Here is an 11,616-nt window from a genome sequence, read left to right as displayed (position 1 = left end):
GCATCTCGGACACGGGCCGGGCTAGGGCCTGAGCATCTCGGACACGGGCCGGGCTAGGGCCTAAATTTGAGGCCCGTGCAGGGCTCTAATGGCAACAACACGCGTAGGCCTACTATGTAAATTATGAGTAGAGTATAGGCTATCACTTTACCTGATTTTCCAATCGCAAATAGCCAACATTTTTGTATATTATTCACCTCTTTAAGAGAGCTGACGTTTAGCTACTTGTTCACGACACTGAAATTAGTTTTTACTTGTATAGTGCTTTTCATAATCTTTGTTGTTTCATAGTAGCTTTACAACTTAACAACTTAACAACTTAAGAATAATATAATAACAAGAGCTGGTTTTTAGCCAGAATTAAACCTAAACTACCATTGGATTAGAAAAAAGGGACAAACTTTTCAGGCATTATTCGAGTTAACCACAAGATGGCAGCATTCTTCTTGTAGTATTTTCTTCTTTTAGCTCGCAGACGATCATTTCAAGGTCAAACACCTGGAAAGACCTGGACGGACAGACAGATAGACAAACAAACAGAAACAGTGGGATGCTCTTTTTTCTTACATTTTCTCTAATTTAATTGAGAAAGAATGCAAAATGGTACATCATATGATGTGATAGGCTACTGACATCACAGATATGTGACCCTGGACCACAAAACCAGTCTTAAGTAGCACTGGGTATATTTACAGCAGTAGCCAAAAATACATTGTTTGGGTCAAAATTATAGATTTTTTTTATGTCAAAAATCATTTGGATATTAAGTAATGATCATGTTCCATTTAGATATTTTGTATTTCCTAACATAAATATATCAAAACTTTTTGTTGGTTTGTTTGTTTAGTAATATGCATTGCTAAGAACTTAATTTGCACAACTTTAAAGGCAATTTTGTCAATATTTTGATTTTTTTGCAGATCTTCAAATAGTTGTATCCTAACATCAATGGAAAGCTTGTTTTTTTTTTTTTAAACTGACCCCTATGACTGGTTTTGTGGTCCAGGGTCACATATGAGATAGAATATAATGCTTAAAAATACAACAAAACAAAGAAATTCATGTTACCAACTCAATGTAAACAGCATCTCTCCTCAACATTCTCTGTGCACACTCAAAGAGATAATTACAGTGTGTATTTAACATCAAAACATAAGGCTGCAGCAACATCATCATCATCATCATCATCAGTGCCCGATCTGAGGAGTTTCTCTGATCTTTGACGCACTGCTCGAGGAATCTTTCAGAGGATGTTTTCTCTTTAAAGAGTCTTCATTCAGAGCTGCACTTCTTCAAAGGCCCATGCTTTCATGTCGTTCCTGCGCTGCTGCTCTCAGGTGCAGTGGACCAAAGGTGTGTCTCAAATCTACAGAGAGCAGATCTGACTGAGGCAGCGCTCATAGATTCCAACTGGAACAGGATAGGGAGGGGGGCAATTTCCACTAAATGACTGTATGTCCTGGGATAGGCTGTAGCCTGCCAACAAAGAGAGAGGTGGCAGAACTGAACCAGAGATAGAGGCAAAGAGCTGACTGACATAAACTGACACTTACCAGAGGAGTTCATACACGTAAAAGGAAATCCATTTTGGTCAAAATTATGCAGATCATCTCTTCCATTGCTGGAAATCTGCTCAACTCGATTAAAAGTGGCCTGAAAAACTGGACACACACACAGAAAGTACAGAGTTAACTAAACACATTTTATTGCTGTTTGATACTTCATATTAGTTTATATTCCCCCAATAAAAAACAGAACAAACATCTTTTTAAAATTAAATCACCTCACTATTTAATTAAAGGGTTTATGGAGCATCCAAAAAGAAAAAAAAAAAAATCACATTTTGTTTACAAATGGGTCTAATCATCTTTTTTCCTGCTTAGAACCAATTAACATGCACATGGATCTGATTAAATGATCTAATTTAGTGGTTTTCAAGCTGTCGTCGAACACTGATTTAACAGAGCCAGATTTAAATCATTACCACTTTATTATAAACTAACCACGTAGACAATGGGAAACAAGCAAATGCAACTATAAATCTTTAACAGCAACAATGAGCCTCTTCATGAAATGCTCTGCGTTCCCGTAAATGAAGGCCTTCCTGAAACAGGCTGTAAAATCAGTTGAAGGAGGTATTTGTCCCAGACTTACTTTGCTGACTAACGCTGCTGCGTTTTGTAAAGTTAATGCATATTCCAGCATTAGTGCCAACGAGTTGTCAGTTTGCGGAAATATTGGGAGTATAAAGCAGCAGAGTGAAGAATGCCTTGCACCATTTTTTTAACATTAATGCAGGTAATACAGAATAGCTTTCTTACCGTGGTGATTTATTGGTACTTCATGAAACATCTGGTTGAGTTTTTGATGTGGGTTTGGAAAGGAGCTGTGTTTGTCAGACACAGACTGGACCTCATTGGTACCACTGACCACGTTGATTCCACAAACCAGCGGAGAAAGTCTGAAATAACCCAGCAGTTGCTTTTAAATTCATGCATTCGTGTCCATAATCATGCACCAAACTTCCCTTAAATGATTTATTTAATGGCCTTTAATACTCTACAACAATTTATAAAGTTATTTATTTATTTACAGGATTCAAGGTTACATGAATTCAATTATTTTTTCAATATTTATGGATTAAATATATTTAAGTATATGAAATATAATGGTATAAAGTATATATATATATTTTTTACAACCATTTATCAATTTCTTTATTTAGAGAATTAAATTGCATCCATATTTATAGATCAAATATATCAAGACTTCAAATGTATTTGATTAAATTTTTACAATTTATTTATTTTTATTTATTTAGAGAATTAAATCACATCCATATTTATAGATCAGATATATTATATCAACAATATATATTTTATAAAAATTCAGATTTTTTTCCAATTTATTTTATTATTTACATTTTTCTACATTCTATTCTATTCTATTCCATTCTAGTGCATGTCACATTCAGCCAAGATTCCTCAGGAAAAAAAAAAAAAACTCACAAAAGATTGCCTACACAACACAACAACAACAACAACAACAACAACAACAACAACAACAAAAACAACAACAACAAAAACAGTTCACATACAAACTGTACCTAAATTTTTGGTCATGACTAATATATTACTCCAGCTACGTAGAGATCAGTAACCGATGAAAGAACATTACTATTGGTAACTCATTCCTCTTGAGAGCCCAGCACAGGCCGTCACTCAGAGGGACTCACAGCTAGCCAGCAATGAAGCATCATGATGCACTTTATGTGGAGCACAGTGTTCATTTAAATGATGTGGTCCCTTACAGAGAGGCCTGAGGGTGTTCAGCCCTTTTGTGTTATTCATCAGCATTGGAGATGCTTTTGTCAAAATAACTCGGATCTGCTTAAACAGAGCTACATCCCAGTGAAAACTAATTAGTCATTATTACACTCTTAAAAATGAAGGTGCTTCAAAAGGTTCTTCAAGCGATGCCATAGAAGAACCATTTTTGGTTCCACAAAGAACCATTCAGTCAAAGGTTGTTTAAAAAGGTTGTTTAAAAAAACATCTCTTCCTTACCTTTTTATAATCTGAAGAACCTTCTTCCACCTCAAAGAACCTTTTGTGGAACAGAAAGGCTCTTCAGATGTTAAAGGTTCTTTATGGAACCATTTAGACAAAAAGGTTCTTCTATGGCATCGTGAAGCACCTTTATTTTTAAGAGTGTAGATATTCAGAGAAAAATAGTTGTCTTTAAAATTGGGACAATTCTTCAACTAAATTTGATCACCTCCTCTAATTTAAACATTGTGCTATGGTGTAGATACCCTACAGTGTGAACAAGAGATACCTTATAAGTAAATTGAGAAAAGCATTCATTCATTCATTCAAGCTATAATAGGGTCTTTATTAAACATCTCAGAGAAAAGGAAGGAAACCTAAGAAAACTTAGAAATATGAAAATATGGAACAGCTACAACATTTCATTACACATTCAATATACAATATATGCACAATTTTGATAATAAAAATGACATGACACTGTTGATGAGTTGTGGTACTCTTTTGCATCTTATTACATTACATTATAATGCTATTTTCGTTTATGTTAATGTTTATATTTTGTAAAAAGAAATTGTTTCATTACATTTCATTATGCTATTTTGTTTATGTTAATGTTAATACTGTTATTTTGTAATCTTGTAATTTTCTTTTTGTTTTATTTGATTTTATTACATTTAATTGTTATTTTAATTTATTATTTTACTGCCCTTATTCATTTAATGATTCTGACATTGTTTTGTATATGTGTACAGGATCAGGAGTCCAAGACAATGTTTTCTTCAGGAAAAATACTTTTCCGTTTAATTTGGTTTTCTGTACACTCAAATTTTGGGGTGGGATGTTTTTGAACATACATTTTACTTTGATTTGAATGTAACTTCAGCTGACCCATATTATCAATGATATTAGCAACAAAAATTTTAAAACTGGCGAAAAAAAACACAAAATCCATCTTGTGCCTGGTAGTGCGGTGTCCTATCACAGGGCTTCACAGTATAAGTGAGGCAGATAAGTGCTGTGTGTGGGGGGGGGGGGGGGGGGGGCCTGCAGCGCTGCCATGTGTGTGGGGCAGAGGGCTGTGTCCCAATAGAGCGGCTGTCAGCATAAAACTCAGAAAACAGCTCCACTCTTCATATTTGTACAGCGAGCCTCTCTATACACACTAATCGTAGCCAGCTGCCCGTACGCACCCTTAGGCTGGAATGAGAGGAATCTTTCATGCAGCGTTTAAAAATCACAATTTACCCATCACACTGATCTTCCTCTTGGTTGACAGTGTTATTTTCGGCCAGCACACTGCAGTGAAAGAACTGCTTAAAGACGTTTGGGTAAGGTATCCTGTCATGTTTGAGGAGCTCATTAAATAAGTGAATGAAATGGCTCAACTTTACAGGGCAGGAACTTTCATCTTGGAAAAGATTTTATGGATCCAATAGTCCTCCTTTTAAGCTCACAGGTGAACGAAAAGTTATTACTACTACCAATGATCGCTTTGACTACTAAAGGAGCTCCAAAAGCACCTTAATGCATCATTAAGTCATCATTATTTAAAAACAGCAGGTACACAATAAATATTTAAGGGAATTGGGCAGGAAAAATATATTGCCAACGATCATTTTTAGATATAGATTTAATACTTATCCATGAGCATTTTTAGATTTATGAACCTCAGTATTTTAGGTTACATTTAATGGAACACTCCACTTTTTTTGGAAATAGGCTCATTTTACAACTAAACAGTTGAGTTTTACCATTTTTGATTCCATTCAGCCGATCTCCGGGTCTGGCGGTAGCACTTTTAGCTTAGCTTAGCATAAATCATTGAATCTGATTAGACTATTAGCATTTGGTCATCAAAAATGACCAAAGAGTTTCGATAATTTTCCTATTTAAAGCTTGACTCTCCTGTAGTTACATCGTGTACTAAGACCGACGGAAAATGAAAAGTTGCGATTTTCTAGACCGATATGGCTAGGAACTATACTCTCATTCCGGTGTAATAATCAAGGAATTTTGCTGCTGTACCATGGGTGCAGCAGGCGCAGTGATATTACGCAGCGCCTGAAAGTAGTTCTCAGCTAGGTAAATAGTTATGATATAGCTGGTGACTACTTTTAATTTTCCGTTGGTCTTGTAACTACAGGAGAGTCAAGCTTTAAATAGGAAATCTATTGAAAATCTTTGGTCATTTTTGAGCGCGATGCTAATGGTCTAATCCGATTCAATGATCTATGCTAAGCTACGCTAAAAGTGCTACCGTCAGACACGGAGATCGGCTGAAGATCGAATTCAAAAAAGGTAAAACTCAACTGTTTAACTCTAGGGGAGTTATAAAATGATTATTTCCAAAAAAAAGTGGAGTGTTCCTTTAAGATTTAATGGTCCATAAGCATTTTTACATTTATAAACATCAAGTTTTAATATTAATAGGGTTACTTCTTGAAAGAAGTTTTTATACTTCATAAATAAGCTTTATATATTATTTGATTAAAAATACAGTAAAAACAGTAATATTGTGAAATATTACTACTATTTTCTATTTGAATATACGGTATTTTAAGCTGTAATTCATTCCTGTGATGGCAAAGCTGAATTTTCAGCAGCCATTATTCCGATGTCTCATTAACATTTATTATTATTATCAATGTTGAAAACAGATGTGCTGCTTAATATATTTGCAAAAACTTTGTTACATTTTTTCAGGATTCTTCAGTTAATAAAAAGATCAAAAGAACAGCATTTATTTGAAACACAAATCTTTTATAACATTGTAAATGTTTTACTGTCAATTTAATGTGTTCTTGCTAAATAAAACGTTTTTTAAATGAAATAAAATAAAATAAATACATTTTTCTTTAAAATAATCTTGCTGAACCCATGCAAGCTAACTTTTTTTTTGTTTTCAATAGTTCATTTTAAATGGTGATATGATATATGAATTTTTAGTAGTCATATTTAGTATGATAAATCTGCTTGCATATAAATGATAAAATCACCACAAGGCATGTCTCATACATTGTAATGTAAGCATACAGTGGTGTGAAAAAGTGTTGGCCCCCTTCCTGATTTTTTTTTTTTTTTTGCATGTTTGTCACACTTTAATGTTTCAGATCATCAAACAAATTTAAATATTAATCAAAGATAACACAAGTAAACACAACATGCAGTTTTTAAATGAAGGGTTTTTTTTTATGAAGGGAAAACAAACTGTGGTTTATCACACCTGAGTTCAGTTTCTCTAGCCACACCCAGGCCTGATTACTGCCACACCTGTTCGCAATCAAGAATATGTATAATATGTATAATAAACATGAATAATGTAATCACTTAAATAGGACCTGCCTGACAAAGTGAAGTAGACCAAAAGATCCTCAAAAGCTACACATCATTTTGAGATCCAAAGAAATTCAGGAACAAATGAGAAAGCAAGTAATTGAGATCTATCAGTCTGGAAAAGGTTATAAAGCCATTTCTAAAGCTTTGGGGCTCCAGTGAACCACAGTGAGAGCCATTATCCACAAATGGAACAGTGGTGAACCTTCCCAGGAGTGGCTGGCCAAACAAAATTACCCCAAGAGCGCAGCGACGACTCATCCAAGAGGTCACAAGACCCCACAACAACTTCTAAAGAACTGCAGGCCTCACTTGCCTCAGTTAAGGTCAGTGTTCACGACTCCACCATAAGAAAGAGACTGGGCAAAAATGGCCTGCATGGCAGAGTTCCAAGACGAAAACCACTGCTGAGCAAAAAGAACATAAAGGCTCGTCTCAGTTTTGCCAGAAAACATCTTGATGATCCCCAAGACTTTTGGGGAAATACTCTGTGGACTGACGAGACAAAAGTTGAACTTTTTGGAAGGTGTGTGTCCCATTACATCTGGCGTAAAAGTAACACAGCATTTCAGAAAAAGAACATCATACCAACAGTAAAATATGGTGGTGGTAGTGTGATGGTCTGGGGCTGTTTTGCTGCTTCAGGACCTGGAAGACTTGCTGTAATAAATGGAACCATGAATTCAGCTGTCTACCAAAAAATCCTGAAGGACAATGTCCGGCCATCTGTTCGTGACCTCAAGCTGAAGCGAACTTGGGTTCTGCAGCAGGACAATGATCCAAAACACACCAGCAAATCCACCTCTGAATGGCTGAAGAAAAACAAAATGAAGACTTTGGAGTGGCCAAGTCAAAGTCCTGACCTGAATCCTATTGAGATGCTGTGGCATGACCTTAAAAAGACGGTTCATGCTCGAAAACCTACCAATGTGGCTGAATTACAACAATTCTGCCAAGATGAGTTGGCCAAAATTCCTCCACAGCGCTGTAACAGACTCATTGCAAGTTATTGCAAACGCAGTTGTTGCTGCTAAGGGTGGCCCAACCAGTTATTAGGTTTAGGGGGCAAGCACTTTTTCACACAGGGCCATGTGGGTTTGAATTTAGTTTTCCCTTCATAATAAAAAACTTTATTCAAAAACTGCATGTTGTGTTTACTTGTGTTATCTTTGATTAATATTTAAATTAGTTTGAAGATCTGAAACATTAAAGTGTGACAAACATGAAAAAAAAAAAAAATCAGGAAGGGGGCTAACACTTTTTCATACCACTGTATATCAAACAGAATGATTCTTTTGTCAAGAAAATATAATGGCTAATAACTGATAAAAGACCAAATGATAACATCTGATAACTGCTTTAAATGAAAGTCCATCAGCATTCATGCACATTTACACAAAACTGAACCGCAAATCACTCAAAATCTCACATTTCATAACAGGGTTTTGAAATAACAACAATACTGAGTAAGCAAAGTCTCCTAAATGCTTGCTTTCTGCCAAATAAAACAAATTTTGCAATGGGATCAGGTTCTGATGACAAGAGTTAGGAAAGACAATTTAGTTATAAAATGTATAATATCATTTAAAACCCATTTGGGGAAAAATCTAGCTTTCTGTGTGGGACCACAAACCCAAGCCTTCAGTGTTTCTGTCACACAGTCAAGCGTAGGATAGCTGGCAACCGAGAGTGTGCGTGAAGTGTTAAGTAGGTTCTGGTGATATGTTTTGTTATTTGATAAATGCATTTCCTGTTTACAGCCACAGAGCTTGCTGCGCTGTTTTTTTGTCACATCACCTCAAGAGTAATTGTTGTTTACACAAAGCGAGTCATGGCATGTGTTTCTTTTCCGAACACGTCTGGATAAGCAAACGTTCAGAAACAAACATTGTCTGTTTGTGGTGAGTGACAGCATTACGATACACTTCTTTAACAACAGCAATAAAAAATTTAAATAACGAGAAGAATCATTACAGCCATTCCTAAGAGCCAAATTTTAGTGACCACAATCGCAAAAAAAATCCCTATGATCTCTGAATTGTCCATATGGTATAAGATTGTACAAACACACTAATGCAAGACATCAAGATCAGATGAAATCCCTTCGCAATCGGCACATATTTTCGTGACAGCGCAACAGTAACACTGAGAGAATGGGTCATGGGTTAACTGTGTGCTGTAAAAAGACCCATGCGAATGCTTAATAATAATATTTTTCTACTGAAGAAACACGTGTTGCCACACTTCATAATGTCTTCGTTTTCAGGGCAGGGATGATTTGCTCCCATTGCATGGGCTGGGCTGTTGTAATGTTTCGCATCATAAGCACATGTTGCTAACTGCTGTGGTTGACGCACATATATGCATCGCAGATGGAGTCCTTTAGTCAGTGACAAATAGCTAATTAGACTCGCGTAAAATTAAACCCATATGTATCAAAGAAGCAAACTAGATGTTTCCATGCTGTATGTTTGCGAAAATGTATATTACACAATGTTATATATCAGGTCAATATGAGAATTGTTTTTTTTTTTTTTGACATTTGAAACTAAAGTTCACTACCATCCCAATACAAAACAGTACACTTAAAGGGATATAGTTCACCCAAAAATGAAAATTCTTTAGTAATTAATGACAGAATTTTCATTTTTGGGTGAACTAACCCTTTAAATACATGGGCATCACTCTTCTCACAAAAGCAGTGGGAATTTACTGTACAGTATTTATGAATCTACTATCCTTGGGGTTAACAATGAATGTCAACAAGCTAACAAGTTTTTCCTGAATTTGATAAAAGGCAGGAATGAAATAGTCTCTTCTTCACTCCAGCTGACACGGTTCCCAGCTGACTTTTTTCCCTCTAATGCTGAAACGACTGTTTATACAACATACTTAGTCTCCGTAACTGTCCAAAGCATGTGAATATGAGGCATGCGATTGGGTGTCTTGATACTGCCTCATTTCACACTGTACAAGTTTGGCACTGCAATGAGTGGTTAACACCACAAAAGCGGCACTAAGCGGAGCAGGGCTTAAAACCGCAGGTAAAAAATGCTAAATTATGTTTTTTATCTTTTAAAGTTTCCTTTCTAAAAATCCTACATCCCTGTCATACCATTTAGCTTTGACTATATGCACAATATGGATTGGTCATGTAAATGCTCCTAAATTTGGGGGTGAAAACGATATATATGAAATGTATGAATGGTAAGTTAGATAAAAAGTAATCTTAAAGTAATCTAAAGAGTAGTCCGAATACATTACCTAAAATGAGTATCATAGATTACTTTACTAACTACAATTTTTATCATGTTATCTGTAATCGGTAACGTATTATATTTTGTAAGTAATCTACCCAGCACTGCCCGGGGTCAAGCATAGCGTGAAAAGCCCTATGCAATATTATGGTTTATTTATTGTGACGCTTACACTGGCAAACTGCTGATCCTCACCTCGGCTGATTGAGCTTGTTGTTGTGCAGATGGTTCTGGAGGCTGATGCTGCAGTGTCTGCTGGGCTGCTCCAGAGATAAGGCTCTGCTACAGGATTCATCCTCCTCTGGGTATGCTGTAAACCAGCAGGGAAAAGGAGACTCACTAAGAGACTTCTTTCCAACAAATTTTTGAATGGTACTGTTCATCTAAGATCAACTTATCTAAGCCATGCTATACACATTAATTTTATAAATCTATATTGTTTAATTTGTTGCAGTCTACTAAGGGATTTTAGGAGATGATAAAACATACCAAAACTTTCAATATGTCCAAAAAAGAACAACAACATTTTGCTGTCAGAAGACGAGAGCATATCCAGTCATATAATATTGTGTAGTTTAAAACACATATCACATGATGTTTGTAAAACTGTGTAAAGTCTTGCTCATTCTTATAATCTGGGTTCAGAGAATATTAACCTGTTAAAAACTGAACAAGAACTGACTGTCATAACATTTCTGTTTAATTTCTCTTATTCTTCCTGACTGATAAAGGTCAGAATGAATAATGCTTTTAATTTGGCTTGCTGATGTTAAACATCTCTCGCAGTTATTCTGTACTCGAAACACATAGCTGTTTTCTTTCTTTTTCATCAGAATCAGACGACTGAAATATCTGTGGCTTCTGTCTGCCTTCCACATCTAAAATATCCACTTCCAAAATCGCGAGCAGTCTAAGGCAATTAGTGTGGACTGCCCTCATGGATTTTCACTTCAGGTGTTGACTAAAGGAGTCCTGCGCTGTCTGACAGCTTCTTGACTCTGTCTCAAGCATCTGAAGGAAAAGTGGCTGGAATGGAAAAGATTCTGGAGTGTGAGAGACATGCGTGGGGTGGACGCTTGCCCACGGTGGGTGCCCAGTGACTGCGCAAACACTGCTCTTTTGAGCTCGTGGAACAGCTGATGTCAGAAATAGTGCGCAGTGTAAATGATGGGTATAGGGAAATGAGGAAGGGAGTGGACGGGACTCACTGGTCTGAGCACATTCTCCCCTGGACACATCTGTAATGCTAAATGGCATGCACATATAAACAATTTTTTCTGTGCACTGGTTAAAAATGGATAGTGGCTGGAATTATACAGACTGCTTGTGTGCAGGGTTATACAATGTCATCTTTCACTAGCATTGGGTTCTTTTACACTACCATTCAAAAGTTTGGGGTCAGAATGATTATTCTTTTTTTTTGGAAGAAATTTGGACGAATGCATTAAAGCGATCAAGAGCTAGTAAAGACAATT

At 36.1% G+C, this 11,616-nt stretch overlaps 1 protein-coding gene across 1 annotated transcript in view; it reads right to left on the bottom strand.

The window, feature by feature from the left end:
- Positions 1-744: 744 nt before the first annotated feature.
- LOC306846297 (uncharacterized protein) overlaps positions 745-11,616 on the bottom strand; it is a 31,056-nt gene continuing 20,184 nt past the window's right edge. The window contains exons 7-10 of the mRNA XM_079379568.1: positions 10,337-10,451; positions 2,322-2,461; positions 1,554-1,661; positions 745-1,476 (exon numbers count right to left, since the gene is read on the bottom strand). Coding sequence (XP_079235694.1) covers positions 1,367-1,476; positions 1,554-1,661; positions 2,322-2,461; positions 10,337-10,451 — 473 coding nt within the window. The 3' untranslated portion in view covers positions 745-1,366. The remainder of the gene's footprint in view (positions 1,477-1,553; positions 1,662-2,321; positions 2,462-10,336; positions 10,452-11,616) is intronic.

Source organism: Barbus barbus, assembly GCF_936440315.1.
Source record: "Barbus barbus genome assembly, chromosome: 26".
NCBI lineage: Eukaryota > Metazoa > Chordata > Actinopteri > Cypriniformes > Cyprinidae > Barbus > Barbus barbus.
Note: the sequence above shows the minus strand (reverse complement) of the source record. Positions and strands in the feature narration are given on the sequence as shown.